Raw genomic sequence first — 23443 nt, 5'->3', positions numbered from 1 at the left:
TAGCTCCTTGCCTTTTTTATTCGTCCCGGTCTAGCTGCAATGTGGTTTTCATCAGTAAGATGGGAACATCTGCAGGGGAAACTGGGGACACTAACAGTTTTACATTTTTAGGATCCTTCAGATCCATGACTACATCTCCTGGGGTCCTAGTTCTGAACCTCCTTCTGACTTCTGGTTCTGTGGGGTACCACAGGTCTTCTAAGCAACGTATGATGTCTGACTTCTGGACCTTTCCACCCTCATTTTTAGATGTTTGCCTAGTGCCCACATTTTTCTTCCTTTCTTATATTCTAGCAGCTGTTATAGATTCCTTAACTATGTAGAATTCTATTTCCCACTTATACCTTTCCCACAATATGTATACAGGTTTTTACGCAATTTTTGTTTGTATCATTCCTTTAGGTTATGGATTATTTTGGCCCCTAATGACGTGCATTTATGCACTCTTCCTGAATGGTTTAATTTTTCGTAAGCTTCCCTGTGCCTTTCTGAGGTGGTCTCCCTTGGTTTCGGCTTTAGCTAGTTCTACCTCATGCCGGGCTTGCAAAGGGGTAAGCCAGACCACGGGCTTCTACTGCCTGCTACTCCCTGCATAGAGCTGGTCTCCTTTCCGCACGCCTGTGCCAACACCTTAGGATCTCACCCCAAGCAAGACACGTGGAAAGTCTACATTCACACAAATTTATCCCCCAACTTACTGTTTTTAATTCTGCTGTAGTCAGTTCCAGCAAGACTCAAGGAGGGTTTTGTGGGTTTTTCCCAATTCTTCCAAATTTTCTAAAAGCACGTAGTGAGTCAGTGACATGGAATCCTGCGGACTAAGCCAGCTTTTGCGAGCACTCTATAAAGGCCCCAACACGAGCTGTGTCTTTCCACAAGTTGTGTCTAAACACGGTTGTGTTTATTCGATCATAAAGCAAGGGTAACATGATTGTAAAGCGGTTTCAGGACTCCAAACCCGATGACATTTCACTATGCGTGTAACGGGGCTTCATACACGTCACACGGGACAAGATATAATACAAAGTCCCACAACAAACAAGATACCTTAAAGGTAAGAAGTTAACGAACCAAAGCGAAGCCAGTCCCTGGGCACCAGTGAGAGGACTCGGTCTGGTCCGGGTCAGCCCTCCATGCTCACTGCTTATTATGTTCAGGCCGCGGAGGAGCTCTGTTCTGTTCAGAGAGCAAGCAGGCAGAGCCGCTCCTCAAGGGTCCTTTCCAACCGGGTCCGGCGGGGGAGGTCAGCGTCTGGAGAGCCTGACAGTTCGCTGCACAGGTCCTCCCTTCTTAAAGGAGTTTAATCAGTCCTGGGCCTTTGCAGGCCTCTTCTGGGTCCAGTGATTATCAGCCCCTGGTTCTTGCAGGTTCTGTGGCCTCACTGATTATCAGTCCTTGGTGTGGCCAGTCTGTGCTGGTTTGGGTGATAGCTGGTCTCAGCTGCGGGGCTCTCGGCCCCCTTCCTGATTAGCTCACTGCTTGACAGGAGTGACTCCATCTTGCTCTCTGCCCGGGGCCAGTTGGATCGGGAAGCCATTGCTCCTCTCCGTTCTGGCGGTTTATTTAGCACTTATTTTACTTAGCCGAGAGCACAACCGGCCCAACAGCAATCCCCAGCCGGGCAGAGAGCCCCGCGGGAGACTCAGGCCCTACCAGGGGGGCGCAGAGTTATTACCGAACCCGGTGTACCGGGCACAAGAAACTTCAGCCGCCGCCTACGGCGCGGTCTGCGGGAGACAGTCGGGCCGGTCCTTCAGGCGCGGGGGGGACCCAAGAGAATCCTCAGACCCCTTGAAGTTTTCCCGCGGGCAGCCACGCGGGGCGCCGACCCCGGCCCGGCCGCCTCCCGGGACGCGGCCGGCGCTGGAACAAAGGGCGCTGGGCTGCGGCGGCGACGGCGGCGGCGGCGCGGGCCGGGGCGGAGGCTCGGGGCGGGGGCGGAAAGTGGGAGAGGAGGCCGGGCCGGCCGAGGGCACCGGGCGCGCTTCCGCCGGCCGCGCCGCGCACGCCGCGGTAAATGGGAGGCTCGGCCGGCAGGGGCGGGGGCCGCGCAGCCGGGGAGTTTCAGGAACTGGAGGAGCGGGCGGCGGCCGGAGTCACCGAGCGCCCAGCGGCGGGGCCTGAGCGCCGAGACTCGGGGCCGAGGCGGAGCCGCCGCCGCCGCGCCGGGGCCCAGCCGTAGCCGCCGCCGCCCGCCCGCCCGTCCGCCCGTCTCGGGCCGACAGCCGCGGCGCCGGAGAGGAGCCGGCCGTCCCGGGCCGGGGGAGCCGCCCGCCATGGCCACCAAGGTGAGGGGCGCGCGGCGCAGGCCCCGTCGGCCGCTCGGGCCCGCGGCGGCGCGGGGAGGGCCGGGGCCGGGGGCGCGGGCGGCGGCGGCGGCGGCGGCGGCGGCGGCGGCGCGGCCGAGCCAGAACCCGCCGGGCGGGTCACGCGGGGCTCGGGAGCTCGGGGGCCCGGCTCGCGGCGCGGGAGGGTCTCGGGGCGGGACCCCGGAGGCCAGCGGCGCAGTCTGCAAAGTTTGCGCCTGAGCGTGGGCTGCGGCCGGGCCGGAGCGGGGGAAAGTTCCCGCAGCCCGGGAGCTCGCCCCGGCGGGGAGCCGCCCGCCCCCCGGCATACCCGGCTCCTGCCCCGAGCGGCGTCCACTGCCCGCCGCCGCTGCGGGGAGCGCCCGTCCCTCCGCCGGAGGGTGGGACCCCAGCCGCGCCGGCCGGTTTTGGGGGGCCCGAGCCCCGCCGCAGAGCACTGGGCATTTCTAATGACGGCCCGCGAGCCAGGGCTCCCGGTTGAAGGAAAACGCATATTGAACGCCCCGCGCCTCCACTTCCTTCATTTTTTCGCGCGCGCGCGCGTGTGTGTGTGTGTGTTACCTTTTGTTTTGCTACCTTTTCGGTTTGAATGGTATTTCCAGCGTGAATAAAATACAAAGAGGGAAATGACTGTGCTTTCAGTAACGAGTTTGCTTGAAAAAAGGCCCAGGCCCGAATTACGTGGTGGAACTTTGGAGCTTGGTAATTGGCCTGGAGTGGTGGTTTGCTTATTTTAGGGCATTGTTCGTGGCATTGGCCGTCACCCTCTGCTACCTGAGCGTGCAGGAGCCACCCTCCCCCGCCGCCTTTCCTGGGGCGTTTTCTTTAGTTCGACATGCAAAGTAGTAAGTGGGAAAGTCACAATCACTGAGGACTCCTGGTAGGAGACCCCTCCTAGAGCTAGTGATGTGGTTTGAGGAATGGCTTGACTTTTGCAAATAGTTTTTGTGATGTCACCTTTATACAGCATCGGCACCCTCTTCCATATTTATGTTTGAAATCTCTGAGCTTTTGAGTTGGCGAAAACCTTATTTTTTGTTGTTGGGTTTTTGTTTTTGGATCAAGGATAATTTAGGAAAGGATGTACAGTTTGAAATCCCTTTGAAAGATCAGATTGTCTGATGTCATTTCAGACTGTTACAATTTGTGCTCTGAATCGGCTTAGGTGCAGTGTTTTTTTTTTTTAAAAATGGAGATTTTCCTCCAGGGAACCTGTCGTCTGCTGTTACTGAAATAATTACCTGCTTGTTAATACATTAATGGCTATGCTCTTCCTTGGTTTTATTAGATGTGGTAGAACTTGGTACCTTTTTAACATAGATAATTTTGTGTTGATCTTTTTAAAAAACAAAACTCAGGCCAGGGATTTCTAAGGAAATTTGATTTTGAGGTTTGTTGCCAAACATTCCAGAAATGACCAATTACAGGTCCTATTTTGCACTCATCTTGCAGCCTTAAAAGCTGTTTGTGGTAGACGCGTGTTCAGTGGAGGTCAGTGGTGTGGTGTTTTGCACTCTGATCTGCTGATGCATGTTACCTGTACCCTCTTTTCAGTAAGACCCAGGTTAGCAACTAGCACAGGTATACATAATGAAAACTTTATTGGATAGTTAAAACTGAACTTAGTTTTTCTGTAAAGTTGAAAAGGACAGTGATCCTTGTACTAGAATTGCATGTGTCCTCACTAAACCAAGCCTTAAAGCACGTGTAAGTACTTCCTACCTCATTACCTACACAACTCTGGAGGCGAATGCCCGTGATTCCAAGTCTGTCTGTCTGTCTGTCTCCTTTTTAATCACTCTTCCACAGGTATTCATCTCCATTCATCTCCACAAGCCACTTCCAATTTAAAAAAAGAAAGGAAGAGCAAAGAAGCACTTGTTAAAAGAGGACCCTAACTCTGTTTTCTGATCTACTTCCTGGTGATCCTTGTGTCAAACCAGTGTCATTTTATTTTTATTTTTATTTTTTTTTATTATTACCAGGGAGGAAAGTTGTCTGTGTTTTCCAACCCCTGCAACCACACCCCTGCCTTTGCTGACATCTGAGTAGCTGGAGTTTTTCCTTTTCTCCCTATAATGGGGTAGGTGGTGGGGACGCACTCAGTAATAACTTCTAACTTTTTATGACATTTCAGACTTCCATGGCACTCAGGCTCTTGCTGCAAGCCTCAAGAGATGAAAAATAAACAACAGTATCTGGCTGGGTTAGGTGGTGTTGAGTTTTCCTTTGAATTTACCAGAGAATGGCCTCAATTCTTTTCAGAACTAATTTTCTTATGTATTGCTCGAATGTATTTTTTCAAAAATGCAGTTATCTTTGAACTGTCATGATTCTAAAAAAAAAAAAATCTGCTATGTTCACAATGGAAAGAAATTATCTTTTAGAAGAAAAACTTTAATTGGGCAGTTCTTTCCTGCCAAAGAAAGTTAATCAGTACCTGCACATTTAAAGGGATTATCTTCTTTGTTTCTAATCGCTCCTCAGGAGGATGCTGAATTCAGTTGTAAGTAGGTACATTATTCTGACTCCAATCTTATCTCCCTTAACAAATACAGTGAAGGGCTAATATGCCTGTAAAGTCTTGGCTTCTACTAGAAACCTCAGAAGGTTGAATTTTATCACAATCCTATGGTGTATTTAGGAGTAAATTAAATTTTATTTATCAAGTCTTAGGAAAGAAATTTTTTTTTTGGCCCACATATATCAAAAGGAGCATGAAAATTGTTAATGGAAGTTAATCTATAGCTATATAATTTAGCTGTAATTTCCATGTCAGAGTTAACCTTTGGTAACTAAGTTGGTCCCTTTTGTGCTTACATAGTCACTTTTAGGAGTAATCATTTTAACAAGATTCTGGGAGTCCCGGATGCACTTTTTTTTCTTTTCTGTCTCCAGTATCTAAAGTAAAATATTTGTGGTAGTGCTTGGTTGAATTGAGTGGGTGTGGAGTATTGAAAATACTGGTAGGAAATGAGTGAATTGCACAGGACTGTTCCATGATATACATTAGTGAGAACAGTAGAAAACATATTTTGTAGTCTCTCCTAGCAAAAACCTCTTTATTTGAGTGAAAGAATAAAAATATCTTTCTATTCTTTCTATTCAAATCCAACGTCAAGCCTTAAGGATTGACGTTGGATTTGATCATTTTTTTTAAAACAGCATAGAAAATGCTTACTATTCAATTTTGTGTAAAAGTAAGTTTTAATGTCTTAATAAATAGAATATCTGGACAGTATTTGTATAGCCCCCCTCCCCGCAAATACTGATAGTAGAAAGGTCAACCATGTTCATATTGAGGAAGGAATAGATGAGAAAGCAGAAAATTTTTGTAGAAAACCCCTGTTTTTGTATTGACCATCTGAAAATTATAATTTTACTTTGCCCACCTAAACCTTTTCAACTTCGCCTCTACTGTTCTTTTCTGGAATGCTTTTCTCTGGCCTCTTCCCTCCAGATCCCCCCCACCCTTTTTTTAAACACATTACGTTTCAGCTCAAAGCATCCCTTCCTCCGGAAAGCCTTTCCTGACCCCCCCCCCCCCACCTTTGTTACAGGGTCACATTGTATGTCCGGCTGCCATTTTATGTGTTTTGGGGTGTAGTGGCTGTGTCCTATAGGATGCTCTCAGCCCCGGGAGGCTGGGACTGTGTGTGTCTGCTCACCTTTGAATCCTCTGTGAGTGGCAGAGGCGAGGCTCTTGATAAACTGTTACTACATGAATGAATGTTGAATTTTCTTGCCTGGGTTCCTTGCTGTCCAGTTTGAAAGTGCGAAAGATATTCCAGGGAGAGTAGTGACTGCTAGGAAAACTTTCTCCAACTGTAAACTGTCCTTTGAATTGTGCACTTTTATTTAAGAGATTTTTTTTTATTTATTTGACACAGAGAGAGAGAGAGCACAAGTAGGCAGAGCGGCAGGCATAGGGAGAGAGAGAGGGGGAGGCTCCCCACTGAGCAGGGAGCCTGATATAGGGCTCAATCCCAGGACCTTGAGATCATGACCTAAGCCGAAGGCAGACGCTTAACTGACTGAGCCACCCAGGTGCCCCTAATTGTGTGTTTTAGTAAAACTTTTCCTTTTTAAGTATACACGCATAATGGAGAATACACATCTGGAGTTTAGGTATTAGAAATCTTTTTTATATCTAACAATTCAGTTTTACTAGTGAGAAGTTGGTTCTTATGTTTTCAGGTACTTGGAACAAACCTTATACTTTTGAGAATTTAACCCGTGGTTGTTAGAAGTGTGTTTGATTTCCAAAAGTATAGGGTGTTCCTATTTATCTTTTTGTTAATGATTTCTAACTTAATTGCATTGTGAACAGGGAATCTGATAGTCACACTATACCTGAAATTTTGTTGAGGCTAACTTTGTACCGCTCCTGTAGTCCGCCTCATAAATGTGCCACCTGTTTTTAAAAAAGAATATGTATATCCCCTAATCGATGCGTGTGTTCTGTGTATGACCATTGGATTGAATTTAGTAATTATGTTGTTCACATCTGTATCATTACAAACTCTGCTTGATCCGTTGTATATAGTTGATCTTTTGTCTACTTGATGGAGTTGTTAATTAAAATGGTGTTTTTAAAAAAAGAGTTTTAAAAAAACTCTTAAGATTAGGGCGCTAGGGTGACTGGGTGGCTCAGTCAATTAAGCGTCTGCCTTGGGCTCAGGTCATGATCCCGGGGTCCTGGGATGGAGCCCTGCATCAGATTCCCTGCTCAGCGGGGAGCCTCCCTCTCCCTCTCGCATTGAGGCCCCCCCACCCCCTTGTGCTCTCTCTCTCAAATAGATAAAATCTTTTAAAAAAATCTTTAAGTTTAGAATTAGTATCATCTTCCAGGTGAATTGAACTTTTTACCAGTGTGAAGGGACCGTCCCTCTATCTCCAGCGTGTTTTTTCCTAAGGACAGTTTTGTCTAAAGTTAATGTGGTTTCTCTAGTTTTCTTTTGGTAAATATTTGCCGGGCATATAAAAGCCTATAGCTGAATTTTACCTTTTTATCTAGTCTGGTGATCTTCGTGACTAGAGAGTTTTGTCTGCTTTTATTTGTGTTTACTGATGTGTTTGGATTTCTGGCTACCATCTTATGGACTGGGGATTTTTTTCCCTCTTCCTCTTATTTTACCTGCCCCCTCCCCAACTGTTTGGAAGGTTTGCCCTATATGTCAATTTTTTTTTCCAGTGGTTTTCATAAGAATGTATGTTACCATATCTAAATTAAAGTTGGACGTTACTCACTATCATTACCCTCCTACTGAATTACAAAAAGGCCTTGAGATTTTTAACTCCAGTCATGTGCCCCAGTATGGTCAGTTACTGCCCAGTATTGTAATTCTGTCTTTTCCACCAAAAATTAGACATTCTTTTTATTTTTTATACAGCTAATGTTTATTTAGATTTAATCAAATTTTACCATATCTTTGCTTACTATTCCTGTTTACATTCCAGTCCCCCTTTCTGGGATGATTTTCCTTCTGCTTAAAATGAATTCTTTGGAATTTCCATTGGGGAAGATTTGTTGTTAGTAAATATTTTGTTTGTGAAAATGTATTTTGCCTTATGCTTGAAAGATAGCTTTCTGGGTTGACAGTGTTTTCTCTCAGCGTATTTGAAGGTGGTGTTCCCCTGTCTCCTTTGGGCTCTCAGAGTTACTCCTAAGAAGTTAGCGCTCTGATGTTGTTCCTTTAAGATGGCCTGACTCCTCTCTCTGCCTGTTTTTAAGACCTTCTGGGTAGCCTTCCTACCGTGTGGTGTTACCTCAGTCCATCCATGTGTGAATGGTATTGACATCGCGCGAACTTTATTGGGTATGTTGGGTCTGAGGATGGGAATTTCAGTCGTTCTAAAATAGTGCAGTTAGTGGAACTTTCTGTGACCATGGAAATGTTCTACATCTGTGCAGTCCCGTATGGCAGCTGTCTGCCACGTGTGGCTAACGAGAATTTGAAATGTGGTTAGTGTGACTGAGGAACTGTGTTTTGAATTTTAATTTAAATAGCCACTCCTGGCTAATGGCTGCCCTGGTGGGAGTGCAGTGGTAGAGAATCCCCAGAAGTGATCATTTCATGAACAGGCCTCTTCCCCGTTCTCTCTCTGGAACTCGAATTAGCGTGACAGGGTCCAGCGGACCTCTAACTTCTTACTTTCAGCCCGCCATGCTCTTTCTCTTTGTGTTGCATTCCGGATCATTTCTTTGGCTCTTACCTTCGGTTCACTACTCTTTCTTTGGGCCTCATCTGCTCTTTTATCCATTACTTTTATTTCAGTTATAGTCTGTTTTTAGAAATTATATTTGGTTCTCTTTCAAATCTGCTTGGTCATTTTTTATAGTCCCACTCTTTGCTCATGTGTTTAAGCTTCTGTTAAGCATATTAAACATTTATAGTTTGTGTCCTGGTATGTGAAGGCTAACTCAGCCATCTGTTTCTGCTCACTCTTACTCATGGTGCCTTGTTTTCTTGTGTGTGGTGTGTGTGTGTGTGTGTGTTTCCTGTGAGTTGCTCATTTTCCTTGGAACTTCCTCTGAGGGAATTTTGATACCCAGATTGAAGTTACAGTCTTCCAGAGGGAATTTGTCTTTGCTTATGCCGGTCTCCTGGGGACACTACATTCTTGTGGCCACTTTAACTTTAATTCCTGGCTCAGTGTTCTTCCATCCGTTCTGGTAGCAGAAATACCACAGATGTCAGGGGAAATTTCCCTTACTCCTCTATTTGGGGTCGATGATAAAACAAGTTTCCTTGCTGCCCCCTTTGGAATGACAGATTTTCTCTCTTCCCCTTATACCGAAGTCCTTTTGGGCTGCCAGTGTCTAGCTTAACACAGGAATCTCTCTCTCTCTCTCTCCCCCAGTACTGCCTGTGGCATACAGACTCGAACTCAGGGTCTCTGGGGTCTCAAACTCAGGGTCTGCAGGAGACTCCTGGAGTGGAACCCTGTCTCAGCACATATTTTTCTCCCAGGGTCTCTGCTCTCGATACCTCTGTGACCTCTCTAGAGACTTTCCTTTTGTGCTGACTCAGCAGTGTGTTTTAAAAGGTGTTTGCGTGTGTGTGTGTGTGTCTTTTGCTTTTAGTATTTTATTCGGCACTTTAGTGTTTAGTCTGGTGGTAGGTGGTTTGGGGTATTGGCCTGTCACGTGTGCTAGAACAAAATCCAAGTCAGAGCTTTTTTTTAAAGATTTGTTTATTTATTTTAGAGAGAGAGCACGTGCATGTGTGTAAGTGGGGGAGGTGGGGGGGGAGGGACAGAGAGAAAGGGCGTCCTCAAGCAGGCTCCCACTTAGCGTGGAGCCCTTTGTGGGGCTCGATCTCACGACCCTGACTGAGATCATGACCTGAGCCAAAATCAAGAGTCAGACGCTTAACAGACTGAGCCATCCAGGCGCCCTCCCAAGTCATAGCATTCTTTTTTTTTTTAAAGATTTTATTTATATTTATCTGATATAAGAGAGAGGACAAGCAGGGGGAGTGGCAGAGGGAGAGGGAGAAGCAGGCTCCCCACTGAGCAGGGAGCCCGATGCGGGGCTCCATCCCAGGACCCTGGGATCATGACCTGAGCTGAAGGCAGACGCTTAACCGTCTGAGCCACCAAGGCGTCCCAAGTCATAGCATTCTTTATAACAGACTATAAAGTGAAGGAAGGGAATATGTGCACACATAGTCTCTTCTTTGGAGGGAAAAAGGTAAAAAAGGAAAGTAGTTACACATTTTAGTGGAAACCAAACCTTAAGTGATCAAAATAACAGACTGTGGTGGGCATATTTCACTTTCCAGTTGGGGTTTCTTTTCTTCCCCACCCCCCTTGTTGACTGTTAAAAGCACATGATGGATTTAGCCCTACTTATTCATTTTTAGATATTGTAAATACAGTGCTTGAGGATGTTATTCAATATGACTCAATTCTTCTAAGCTATTTTTAGTCTCTGCAAATGGAGTCATACATTATCATTACCTGCAGAGGCAGAAGGCAAAATCACCTGTTAGTGGTGGTTCTTGACGTCAAAGAGACTTCCAAACTTTAGGGGTAAGTTAAGGAAGGTGAAAAATGCACCATTCATCTGGGAGCTGTTACTCATCATCGTTCCCAGCCTCCTTCCTTTGAACTCTGAATAAGCTCAGTGCCAGGCCCTCTGCTGCACTTGGGATGTTGGCATAAAAGGCCTTGTCCTAGCCCCAGAGAGAGCACTTCCCAAAGTTGTAGCTCCTGGAGTGTAGGCTTTCTGCCGGGCACAGTGCTCTTCTCAAGCCCACAGGGCTTTCTAAGGAGCTGAGTCTTGAAATGTCTGTTTTTTTCTTAAATTCACGGAGTGAAGTTTTACCCTTATTCTATCACATCAGTCACTTTGAAGATACGTCTATAACACATCTTGGCAGTCTGCAAGACCAGACTCTGTGTTGTAGGAACCAGGCTACCCAGTTGAGCAGATACTTCAGCTTCTCTGTGCCTCTCTTGTGCTGGAAGGGTGATAGGATCTGGATCCTTGCCTAAGGGAGTTGACAGTCAAAAATTAACGAGCTGTAAAAAAAAAAAAAAAAAAAAAAATAACGAGCTGTTTGAAATGTACCAGTTAAATGTCAGTTTAAATGTATTTTCTAATGCAAATTCACAGAAGCGGGCTTGAAAATGTAGATCTCTGTGTTAATATGATTTGTCTATCTCATGGTGGCTGCGCCCAGGAGCTTCTGTTTCTTGTTTTAGCCTGTTCTGAATTCTCCAAGATTTTGAGTAATGAATATTTGTTGCTTTTGTAATGAGGAAGAAAACAAGTTCTTTCCCATTTTCCCTTATTGTCATTAACCGGGCCCTGAACGCAGGTTCCCAAACTTACCTACCTTCTGTTAATTTGCTTTGAATTATACTAAGATGAAAAAAGTGTTTTTAATGAATGCTGATAAATAGTAAGTGGCACTTCAATAGAAAAATGCTAATGCATGCAAGATTACAAATGGAAACTTAAAATTTTATTTTACTTCCCTAAGCACCGTGTTTTCTTCTTCCAAAGGAGAGAAAGTATGTTTTTTAATTTTTAAAAATAACTAAAAAGCTTACTGAAAACCAGCACTGAACCTGAAGTTACTAAAAATTGCCGCTTTATAAATACTTTTGTAATTTTAACCTGCCTGACTGTGCCCTTTCCCTCAGGAGCTTGAAGGAAGCAGGGCCTCTAGCCCTCAATGGGCAGGACTGGGTTTTCATCGCTTCCTTATGTTCCCCACCTTCATTAGATTTTGGAGTCAAGAGTTGAATTTAAGATTTTACAGCCTTTTTGTTGATGTGTCAGGCCTTGTCTCGTGATTGCCCTGCCCAGTTAGTAAGGCACATTCAGTGTCCTCAAACCACCTCCCCAACCTAGAAAACCCAGTAGCTTCTAGATTACTGAGATTTATAGTTACCTTATATTGATTTGTCTTAATCATTTAAAGCCAAGATGATACCAAAGAATATGGAGATTGTGTATAAAATTCTGATATTTAAACTACTTCTAGTATTGACTGCTCTATCTGTAATATTTTGAAAACCATTCCCCTTTTTGATAAGTAAAAACATCTCATTCTGTTTCTGTAGTTTGTATTATGAAAGTAACAGATCTCTAAAATGCAAGTAGTATTTTTCCTTAGACTCCCCTCTTTGACTCATTAGCAGTCTCTGCTGTAAAGAAAGATTATGGCAGTGGTAATCTTCCTTCTGAGGGAGAAATTGGACTCTTAATAAAGTGCGTGGATATTTTATGAGCTATGATCGTGTTTCCGAGGCTTTAGGCACTAATGGTAGAGGTGGGGTACCCCAGCTGCGTCGCAGCCCCCCACCCAGAGAGCTTGTTAAATCACAAATTGCTGGGCTCCATCCCCAGAGTTTCAGATTCAGGAGGTGGGGCCCAGAACGTGCATTTCTCCCAGCCCCAGGTGATGCCGATGTTGCTGGTTTGGGACCACACTTTCAGAACCACTCTGTGGAAGATGGAAAAAGGAGAATCAGAACCCGAGTTCTGTTCTTGGTTCATCCGGAAAACCCCTGGGCTCTAAAATGGGGGTGGGGTGGGGCCCACACTAGCATGCCTGTACAGGAGCAGCGAGTATGGTTTCTTGTGTTTCAGTGACTTTTCTAACTGGGTTCATGGGATGCTGAAAATCAGAAGATTGGTACTCTCAAGGAAAGGCTGGTTTCTTGTCAACTTGTGGTTTTCAGTAACTTTTCAGTGTGATATTGCTGGGTCATTTATATTGTATGCAAATGGATCTCTGATGATTATGGTGGCAAGCTGGCTGTGGCTGATTATTAACTTTTCCTGTTGCTTTTAAGATTTTATTTATTTGACAGAGAGAGACAGTGTGAGAGAGGGAACACAAGCAGGGGGAGTGGGAGAGGGAGAAGCAGCCTCCCCCTCTGAGCGGGGAGCCCGATGTGGGGATCGATCCCGGGACCCTGGCATCATGACCTGAGCCGAAGGCAGACACTTAATGACTGAGCCACCCAGGTGCTCCTCCTCTTGCTTTTAGGTAGCCAGACAACAGGCCATACAATTGTGTGTATCATTAGAGTTTACAGTAATCAGCCTTCATTTATTTGCTTTGTGTAGTATGTTCCTAACATGGTCGTATAAGGATAACAGTTTCTAATTCACTAGGGGGGGATTACTGTGTAAAAGAATCCTGTTTTTTAATTATTTTATAATTCATATAATCTATGATATTTGCATAAATCTAAGTTTTTAAAAAATCTTATTTGTAGTGTGTGCCTATTAGTTCTAGTGAATTTGAATTGCATCAGATTCAGTTTTCCTGTTTTCTATTGAGAAACTATCCAGGTTTCCTCTGAGGCCCCCTTAAAAGCCTGAAAGAAGTAAAATGTTGTTAAAGTATTTATTAAAGTGAGAGAAAAGGGTGAGTGTAATCCCTGAACTAGAAAAGTCTACCTTTGAATAATTGATTGGTTTGGATCCATGCATGGAGGCAAAAGTGTGCTTTGGAAGATTTGTGATTGAGAGCCTGTCTGTGTTCCCATAACTTGCCTGTAGTATCTCTCAGAATTAACACGTGTCTCAATAAGAACGGTGCAGACAGATACTTTAAAATCTTTGTTGACATTTACGCCAAAGTCTATTTGTTGGATCCATAAACAGTATGTACTATTAGTTATGGAAGGAATACATTTAATTTTCACTGTCTGATGTTAACATTAGAATATTATTATACATAAATACCAAGGGATATGTATGGGAAATGTTAAATATGCCACCAAAAATCAAACGCATGGGTTGTTGTTGTTGTTTTTCATTCATCGGCCTTTACCCAGAACTTAGAAATACTGTAAGTGCACAATGCATGTATATTTTTCTACTCTTGAAGATTTGTAGTCTAATGGGGAAAACACTTCAGTGTCTTTAAATGTTACAGTTGCTGCTATAGAAGTATATGCCATGTACAGTTATGGCACAGTATTCTGGAGTCAGAAATGAGACCCTCCATTTTCCTGCATTCACGTTCATTGGAAACTTAAAAGTAAAAATGAATTTATGGCAGTAAAGAGACCGCAGTTTGAAAAGTTCATGTAAAAATAAGTGTTAAGTACTCAGACATACATTAGTCATAATGCAGAGGAGGATTGTTTGTCTACTTGAGGACATTAGGGAGCAGTGTCAGATAAATGAGGACACATACTCAGTTCGAAGTCTCTTTTAAAGAGTTCTTTATTAGTGACTGCCCTTTCACAGAAAGCAGATGTTTCCAGTCTCCCTGGTTGTGATCTAAAATTTTATCTGAGACTGATCACACTAAGCCACTTGAGGAATCCGTAAACAACACGTGCCATGCAGAGAGGCAGGCATGGCTCTTTCTGAAACCCCATGGTCATGGACATAGTCTCACAATGGTTAAAACAGATCTTTTGATTTCCAGCTTACCAATTTAATTAAAATGCTTGGAATGTTTTATATGCCTGGTTTGCGATACCTCTGGTTTATTCCAGCATAGGGATTCCCAGCTGGTGAGCTTTCAGGGGATGAAACATGGTCATAGATTGTGTGTCTTTTTCCCATTTGCAGTACTGTTTTAAAAATATATGTCAATTGTGTTATTAATAAAATATGAATACATTTAAAAATGTTAATGACTTCAGGTACTTTTTTGGCATTATGTACTTCTCAATGAATTGTACTTTTGTATAATTACTGTTGTTTGTGTATGAATTAATTTTGAGGGGCACCTGGGTGGCTCAGTTGGTTAAGTGTCTGCCTTCAGCTCAGGTCATGATCCCAGCGTCCTGGGATCAAGCTCCACGTGGGGCTCCCTGATTAGCGGGGGGTCTGCTTCTCCCTCTCCCCCTGCCCCTCCCCTCCACGTGCACATGTGCTCTCTTGCTCTCTCTCTGTCTCTCAAATAAATAAAAAATCTTTAAAAAATTAATTTTGAAGTTGTTGAGATCCCTCTATGATTCAAGGTAGTTATTGCATAAAAGTCCATTTCCCTTATTAGTATTTGCTTTACCTTAAGTTTTATATTTAGGAGAGAGATTTTATTGGGTTTTCTATTAGAGATTCAATGCACAAATAAAATCAGTTTTATATAATCATGAAGTTTATGTGTTTCAGTGCAATGGTGGTGGTAGAGCACAGAGATTGGGAGTGTGGGCTCAAATCCAGATCAAATCCAGCTACATTACTTAGGAAAGTTACCTAATGTTTCAGGTTCCTCATCTGTAAAATGCAAGTAATAATACGAACTCAAGTGTGAATTCCACGGTCCAGGTGGGGAAAACATAGAACTTTATTTTCCATTAATAATTTACAGCAAATTATGTCCCCATCCTACCGGGGAAGTAGAACTATCATCTGTGAGTTCACAGACCTCCTCCTCTTGCCTGGGCTTAGGTATGATTTGAGGATGGGGAATCCCTTTATGACGTCATGGCCTGGGGGGACTCCATCCTGCCCTCCAGCCTCCTCTTTGCGCAGTGTGGAGGTATTGCTTGCTCTTACAGTCTGCCCCATCAGTGAGGTAGTTCTCTCCACATGCCCTAGCTGTGCCCGAGGGGATGGGAACCATGTTGCTGTTGTCATGCTCTAGTGGCACACAAATCTCTGCAAAGCTCAGACACTTTCTGTCCTAAAGCATTAATAGCTGTTCCCCTCCGGTCGATTTGCTGTTTCACTGGGGCTCTGGCACCGTGGTGGGGGCTCTGCCCCGGGCTCACCATTGCCTCTAGACTCGGTTCTGTACTTCTCCGTCTCTACCCCAGGCTTTGGGAGTGGAGGTGGCGATGTGCAGTATTTCTCACAGGTCTGGTTTCTGTGTAGACCTAGCGTTCCCTCTGTTCTTAGGGCCTTTGGAACCCGCAACCAGTCCGGCTGTTATGTTCTGCCATGTCCTGTCCCTCTCCCGAGGCAGTGAGTGCTGATGATTTGGGTTTGGGGAGGTGGGAGTAAAGACAAGGAAAACAAAAACTCTAGGGATGAAAAAATGACATTTCAAAAATACTGTCTCTACCAAATCATCTCAAGAATTAAGTAAAAATTCATGCAAAGGGCTTACCAAGTGTCTGGCTTATAGCAAAGAAGAGCTATTACGGTTGAGGGGTGTTATTTGTATTGTTATAACAATAAACTGTAAACTAAGATCTGTTAGACCCCAAGTTCAAGGGTCCACCTTAACTATATTCAGGGAGCTGAAACAAATTTTTCTAACTTCATATTACACTTGTGGAGGTGATCAGCCTTTCTGTCTGCTTCATATTTATCCGAAACTTCGGATAAGTTTCCGAATTGGGGTGTCTGACAATTTGAGTTTGAGTCTTTTGCCATGGCCTTGGTGTGCCTTGTTAATTCTGGTAAATTACCTTTCATACATCAAAACAAGATAGAAACAAGGCCAAACATTAGAGGCGTGGAGGACAGAAGTGTGAATAAGTCCACAGAGTGCGCTGGCTTTGCTGGAAGAACCGTGCTGTTGAGCAGACCCGCTCCCTGAGCTCAGACAGCACATGTCGCCGCATCCTCGCCGTGGTGGGTCACCGTGTCACCCTCTTCCTTCAGTACGTTGTTGAATACCTACAATGGGCCAGAAACTGTTGGAGCATTAGGAATACAACACTGAAGGAAAGAACTAAAAGTCCCTGCTCTCGTGAACCTTGCCTTCTGGTGGAGGGGATGGCAGGGAACCAGGGCGGTAAGGAGGCAGCTACGGCTGGGAAGAAGTTGTCCATGAGAGCGTGTACACACCCAGTGCCAGCCGGGCGGCCAGGGAAGCCTCGCTGGGAAGGTGACCTGCCAGGAAAGGCCTGAAGGAAGGTGCAAGCCCTGTTCCCCACCCCAGCAGCATCTGGGGAAGAGCAGCGGGGCCCTGGCTGGGCCTGGGGTCATGTGGGGGTGACAAGGCCTGTGACATTCATTCTGAGTGAGATGCGAAACCGCTGGCTTTTTTCTTTTCTTTTCTTTTCTTTTTTTTTTTTTTTAAGGACTTGAGCTTGCCTTTATTGGCCAAAGCTAACCTTGGGGAGTTAATGCTCTGTTCACTTTTGTATTATTGGACTTAAGTCTTATTTTATCTCTTCTTGAAACTTAATTGATTGTATTTAATTAAAGTCGCACTAGGAAAATTCCGTGCAACGTTTAAGCCAATCAGTGAAAGAGCTATAAAAGGATTGATAGAGTATCCTTTTTTAAAAAAAAAAATTACATTTTAAGAGCACACTTCTCGTGATGAGCACCGAGTAATGTATGGAATTGTTGAATCACTGTATTGTAAATGAAACTAATATAACTGTACGTTAACTACAGCAGAATTAAAAATAGATAAATTATCCTTTTATATACGAAGACTACCTCAGTCAGGTCAGTTGAAAATAGCTTTTAAACGAAATTTAAAAAATCTTGAGCACAGTGAATTTTAGATTTTATCTGATAGAACTTCTCAGATGTCTCCTGGTTACACTGAGAGCAAATACATACACCTATCAGGCCACTTGCTTATTTGGAGTAGAGGATAGTTGGTTTGGCAGTCATCATCCTATCAACTTAACTGGCGTTCACCCAGACAATAAGTAAAATATTTCCAGACTGAAAGATTTTAAACAGATATAAAAATATTTATAACCGGTTACAGCCAACATCATTCTTCCTCTAACTGGAATCACTGCCTGCTAAGGCAGTAAACTTTCTGAAGCTTCAGCAATTTTGAGAACAGTAGTGTAAGAAACCAACGAGAACACCGAGAATTGGGTCAGAATGTTCTCACAAGCTTAGAAGAAGTGGCACCATCCTGGCTTACTTAGGCTTTTGAGATTCAATGAATCTTTATTCTTTTCCTGGTTCCGTGAGCGATTTCTCTTCTGGGGGGGATAGGAAATATATTAGGGAAATTTCATATCGTGCTTTAAAACTTCATGTCTGTGATTTTTAAAATATGTCTAATCAGTTTGGCATGATGCAGTATTTTTATTTTAACTTTTTGATTTATAAAAATTCCAAACATGGACAGAAGGATAGTACAGTGAACCCCCTCAGTATGTACCCCTCACCAGCCTCAACAGCTACCAACTCCTGACGGTTTTCTTTCCTCAAACCTTCCTCACCTATTTTCCCCTTCTTTCATTATTTTGAAGCAGATTCCAGATGTATTATTTCATGATAAATATTTCAGTATAGGGGCACCTGGGTGGCTCAGTCAGTTAAACGTCCAACTCTTGATTTCTGCTCAGGTTATAATCTCAGGGTCGTGGGATCAAGCACCACATCAGGCTCCTCACACAGTGTGGAGTCTGCTTGTCCCTCTCCCTCTTCTTCTCCCCCTGCTCATGTTCTCTGTCTTTCTAAAATAAATAAAATCTTGGGGTGCCTGGGTGGCTCAGTCATTGGGTGTCTGCCTTCGGCTCAGGTCATGATCCCCGGGTCCTGGGATCGAGCCCCGCTTCGGGCTCCCTGCTCCGCGGGAAGCCTGCTTCTCCCTCTCCCACTCCCCCTGCTTGTGTTCCCTCTCTCGCTGTCTTTCTCTCTGTCAAATACATAAATAAAAAATCTTTAAAAATAAAATAAAGTAAATAAAATCTTTAAAAAAATATTGCAGTATATACCTCCCCAAATAAGACTTTTTAAAAACATGACAATTATTCCTATCATACGTAAAAATTGAGAATAAATCCTTAATATCTTGAAATACCCAGTCTGATGGTAGGCAGGGTTGTAAACATACTCATAAGTTACTAATTCACTGTATTTAAATGTCTTGATAATGCATTAAGATAAGGACTGCCATTTAGTTAACTAGATGCTTAGGTGAAGGTTAAAATGATTATTGATGGGCATTTGTATGAATCTGCCACTGTTAATTTAAAGCAAGTTTGGCCATAGGTGGTGTGTCTACAGCTCACGTACCACAGGTTTTAGAATATATGTATCGCTTTCCTCTTGTCGACTCACTGCCCTTAACAGAATCCTCAGCAGACAAGGCCCTTCTAAAGCCTTTCTGTGCAGTTTAGGTGGTGCCAGCAATGGGCCGATGCTTAGGATTAGGAGAAAATGGTATTATATAGTCATTTATTGCATCAGATGTGACCTCCAAGTGATACCTGTAGTTGGTTAAACTCCAGTCAGACCTTGGCTTTCTATCACAGGATTGGTAAATGTATATTTATTCTTAAGTTAAAATAAGATGGTATTTTCATTCTTCACTTTCACCATGTTTTGCACAGAGTGCAGAGTGCATGGGCGAATCTGGGAAGGTGATCCTAAGGGAGTACAGGCTGCATGACCCTCTCATTGTGGACTGCTTGGCTTGGACTGCGGTTCTCCTGGACCTGTGGGCCTTGAGGAGAATTGACGGGACATGCTGAATTCAGTGTGTGTTCCTTACTCTCGTGCCTTGACCAGGTGCCTTGAGTAAATCCCTGTCTCAGTAGGGCCAGATCATGATTTAAACAATGATCAGAAGTGCTTTTGTGACATTTTCAGTGAAAATGGGTTTTAGGCAATTATCTGAAAAACAATAGAATGTAGTTTACTAAAGTAACGCAGTACCATTTTTTTTTTCTGTTTTACAAACAAGAATGGTATAGCTCTTTAAATTTAGAGATCTTACAAGTATGGGGAACTTGATAGTTACAGTTTCTGCGGTAGTCTTTCCTTCTACCCTAGAAGTAAGAGTGGACTTAATCCTATGGGAAAAAAAAAATATTCTCCTGGTGGTGATGGCACATAACCTTTCTCGGCATTTCAGTTTAGCCTACGTTCTTTGCTTAACTAGAATTTGCAACTTTGAGCAACTAGGTTTACCTTAGAGGGTATAAAAAAAGTAAACTCAGTCTCTGTCTTGAGGACCTCATGGTTTTAGTGTAGTAAAAAAACGAACAGCTGTACAAGACCATACTCAATATGAAAATGAAAGATACAGACCACCTCACTGAAGCTCAGAGCACCCTCTCCCCTGCTTCCTCTGCTTTGTGCCCTCCCGGCTAGCACCGCCTTCCCTGCCCACTGTGCTGCCTCTGTTTTACTCGTACATTCTCTTGATCACACTGTCTCTCTCTGCCATTAGCCTTGGAGGACAACGACACTTCCTTTCTCCTTTTCATATTCTTTTGGAGTGATTAGTAGTAGATACTCAGGTGATTTTTTGAGTAGGAGCCAGGAGCCCCTTGGGGTGCTCGAAAGGCCAGGCGTTGCATCTCACAGCCCTGGGTGGACATCCTGGCTTCACCGCTTTCTTGCTCTTTGACCACAGGCCGATTAATCACTTCGGGCTAGGGTTCCTCGTCTGTAATTTTGCAGGCATGTTAAACTTCTGAAGTGCAGGAAGGTCTGAAAGAGTACGAAGAATCGTCCTCCCCTTGCCCAAATACGAATTGTATCATCACTGGGCAACCCTGGCCTAGGCTAGATCAGTCCCTAAGGTAGACATGGGGTACCTTACCTGACTCACAAGAGGGAGGGATGAAAACCTTAACAAAATGGGGAGGGGGGTGGTCCAGTAAAGAGGGAAGAAGGCGGCATGAATGTCGTTGATCCTGATGGTGTCTTACTGGGTGAGAAAGAGTCATGGGGGCCGGGGAGGGGTTGGTATTATGGAATGGGAGATAGGTTTTTCAGATTATGGAGGATCTTGAGTGTCAGGGAATGAATTTGAACTTGATCTTAGGTGATGGGGTATGATGAGAAGTTTTTGATGTGTGACTGATGCGTGTTTTATCAAGGGAGCTTTGCTGCAGTTGCAGAGATGGCTGTGTGAGAGGGAAGGTCGCGGCAGGAAGATCAGTCCGGGGCTCCGATATCACGGAGGGTGCAGGGCAGAGACCCGGGTTAGATGCTACTTCTTCCACTTATTGGTCATTTGACCTGAAGGCCAGGTACTTAGTGTGTGTAACTGGTGTGAGTTGCTGTTCCTCCTGCAAAGCTGAGTCAGTTGCTACCATAGGGCTGTTTTGGAAAAATTAAGGACGGACATGTGTCAAGTGCCTCAGTCCTGGGGATGCTAGTCCAACTGCACTTTTCCTTATCCACTTGGTTTTCCCTCTTGGTCATGTTATTGATTTGCAGGAAGGACCAACTGGAAGGGGGAAGAAGAGGAAGCTGGCAGAAATCTGGTCAGAGGTATATTTTGTGCCTCGGAGAAGGTGCCTTGTTGGGGCCTGGCCATGGAGCTTTCCTGTCTTCTCCATCTTCAGATGTTATGAGTCCCTTATTTCTAAACTTTTTCTGTCTCTTGGTTGCTGTGTAGTCTAAATTTCTTCATTTGACCACGTATGATTCATTCTTCTGTTTTTGGCATGAGAAACTTGAAGTTAGCTCTTTGCATTGTGCTTTATTTTGCTAGCTTTGGTAGTCTTATTTTACTACCTTAGACTTGTGATACAGTAAAAACCAGCTCTAGTTTTGTGGTTTTATGTTAGCTGTAAAAATCTAGGAGAGAAATTGTCCAAAAGAGGAACCACTTAAAAAGAAGTCATGATTGGGGCACCTGGGTGGCTCAGTTGGTTAAGCAAATGCCTCCGGCTCAGGTCATGATCCCGGAGTCCCAGGGTCGAGTCCCGTGTTGGGCTCCTGGCTCAGCGGGGAGTCTGCTTCTCCCTCTGGCCCTCTCCCCTCTCATGCTCTCCCTTTCTCTCTCTCTCTCTCAAAAAAATAAAATCTTTAAAAAAAAAGTAAGTCATGGTTTAGAGTACTGCTCTTCATCCAAGTAGCAGTTTAGAGCAGGCATTCCTCATGTAACCCAGTTGTGTGTGTATTGATGTTGAAGGAAAGGCATCATTTTGAGTAGTTTTAATTTTAAAGATCTGTGTATTTCACTTAAGTGTAGTAGTGTTCTTGAAATACTTTAATATAAAGATTCTTTTTCTCCCATTTAAGACAGGGGATACTCTATTCACACCCTTCAGAGAAATGGACAGCCTGGGTCTGTAATAAAGTGTTGTGTTTTAAAGCATAGGTCGGTAATTGTATATGAGAATATGTACACTGCTACATATAAATTAACTTCAGAGCACAGATCAGAGATTAGCTTTCCTCTCCTTCTTCACCAGCCCCTTCAACAGAATCCATACCAACCTCCTCGTAATCCTTCTCCTGGTCAGCCATGTCCTCACGGGCCACAGAAAACTCTCCTTCCTGCATGCCCTCGCCCACATACCAGTGAACAGAGGCCCGCATGGCATATAACAAACTTGTGGTCCAGGTGAGCCCGGGCATCAGCGATGACTGTGCCCAGCATGCTCACAGCTCACTGTACTTGGGCTGGGTCTCCAACAGGTACCCCAGTGGGAGGAGGCTGGTAATTCTGCCAACTTCGAAGCCAGTGGGGCACCAGTCCACAAACTGGATGGTGCGCTTGGTCTTGGTGATGGTGGTGACAGCACTGACATCCTTGGGAACCCCACTGCCATGGTGTGACAGGCAGCAGGCCGTGTGTTTGCCATGGTGAGGGTCCCGTTTCACCCTCCGGTTCGCTGGCTCAGATCACGCACTGCCGAGCGCTGCTACAGAAGACTGTTGGTGGAAGGCTTTCTCAGCAGACATGACGGGGGGCTATGTGGCCAGAGGGCAGCGGATGCGGGGCTAGCGCACCAGGCTGGTCTAGAATTCTGGGCTCCATCGACTCTGAGGGAAGCGGTGATGGAGGACACGATGTGACCTTTCAACCTGTTCAGGTTAGCGTAGGTTCAGCGTTCAGTATGGCCTCGTCCACCATGAAGGCACAAGCAGAGCGCTCCAGGACGGTGTGGGTCGTGAGGATGGAGTTGTAGGGCTCACCTACAGCTGTGGAAACCCCGGGGAGGGTAAATGGAGACCTCCAGCGTGGACTTCTCGCCATAATCGACAGAGAGACGTCCCTTCAGCAGGAAGGTGAGACCAGACCCAGTTCCCCTCCGAAGCCGTGGAAAACCAAGAAGCCCCGAAAACCTGTGCACTGGTCGGCCAGTTTCCGAATTTGGCCCAAGACAAGGTCAGTGATCTCCTTGCTGATGGTGTGGTGCCTTCGGGCAGTTCTTGGCAGCATCTTGCTTGCCCGGGAGGAGCTGGTGGTGGGCACCAGTGCCACTTCATCGATGACCGTGGGTTCCAGGTCTACAAATGCTGCCCCCCGCACATGCCCGCCAGCCCCCGTCTCCCTGAAGACGGCGTTGAAGGCGTCCGCTCCTCCCCCAGTGGTCTTGTCGCTCGGCATCTGACCACCAGGCTGGATGCCATGTTCCAGGGAACAGTCTGGGCCCCAGACTGGCCAGCGTGGACAGAGATGCGCTCACGCGTGGTGGCTGCTTTGTGGCTGCCCAGCAGATGGCGGAGAGCAGCAGAGGAGGGGCTTGCTTCTTACGCGGTGACTCCTGGGCGGTTGATGTACAAGAACCTGCCGATGTAAAATATTTAACTTAAGTTTTTGAAATAGGCCCAAAGGGACTCGCAGGTCATCTAGTCTAACCCTGTCATTTTTCATGTTTGGAAGCTGAGGCCTAGAAACTCAATATTCAGTGTCTTTTACTTTATGAAATAATCATGGTTACGATGAGGACCCGGTGTCGTTAAGGAGAGACTTTTTTTAATGAGTTATACTTACAGGGTAATCTTTTTGAAACCAGGAAGGTACTTAATACTTACCAAAGAGGGACCGTGAAAAATAAATTTTTAAAAAATTTCATCCATTTTC

General features: G+C 44.9%; 1 protein-coding gene across 2 annotated transcripts in view; it reads left to right on the top strand.

Annotated features, from left to right (window-relative positions):
- The first annotated feature begins 1584 nt into the window (after positions 1-1584).
- The window catches only part of SNX9 (sorting nexin 9), a 108243-nt gene continuing 86384 nt past the window's right edge, over positions 1585-23443 (top strand). Inside the window, exon 1 of one of the 2 annotated variants that reach the window (XM_027601248.1) lies at positions 1585-2288. In XM_027601248.1, coding sequence (XP_027457049.1) covers positions 2277-2288 — 12 coding nt within the window. In that variant the 5' untranslated portion in view covers positions 1585-2276. The remainder of the gene's footprint in view (positions 2289-23443) is intronic. The other variant, XM_027601247.1, reaches the window with a different exon arrangement.

The sequence above is a fragment of the Zalophus californianus genome, chromosome 7 (genome assembly GCF_009762305.2).
Source record: "Zalophus californianus isolate mZalCal1 chromosome 7, mZalCal1.pri.v2, whole genome shotgun sequence".
Taxonomy (NCBI): domain Eukaryota; kingdom Metazoa; phylum Chordata; class Mammalia; order Carnivora; family Otariidae; genus Zalophus; species Zalophus californianus.
The sequence above is the reverse complement of the archived record's forward strand: the minus strand, read 5'-3'. Positions and strand labels throughout refer to the sequence as shown.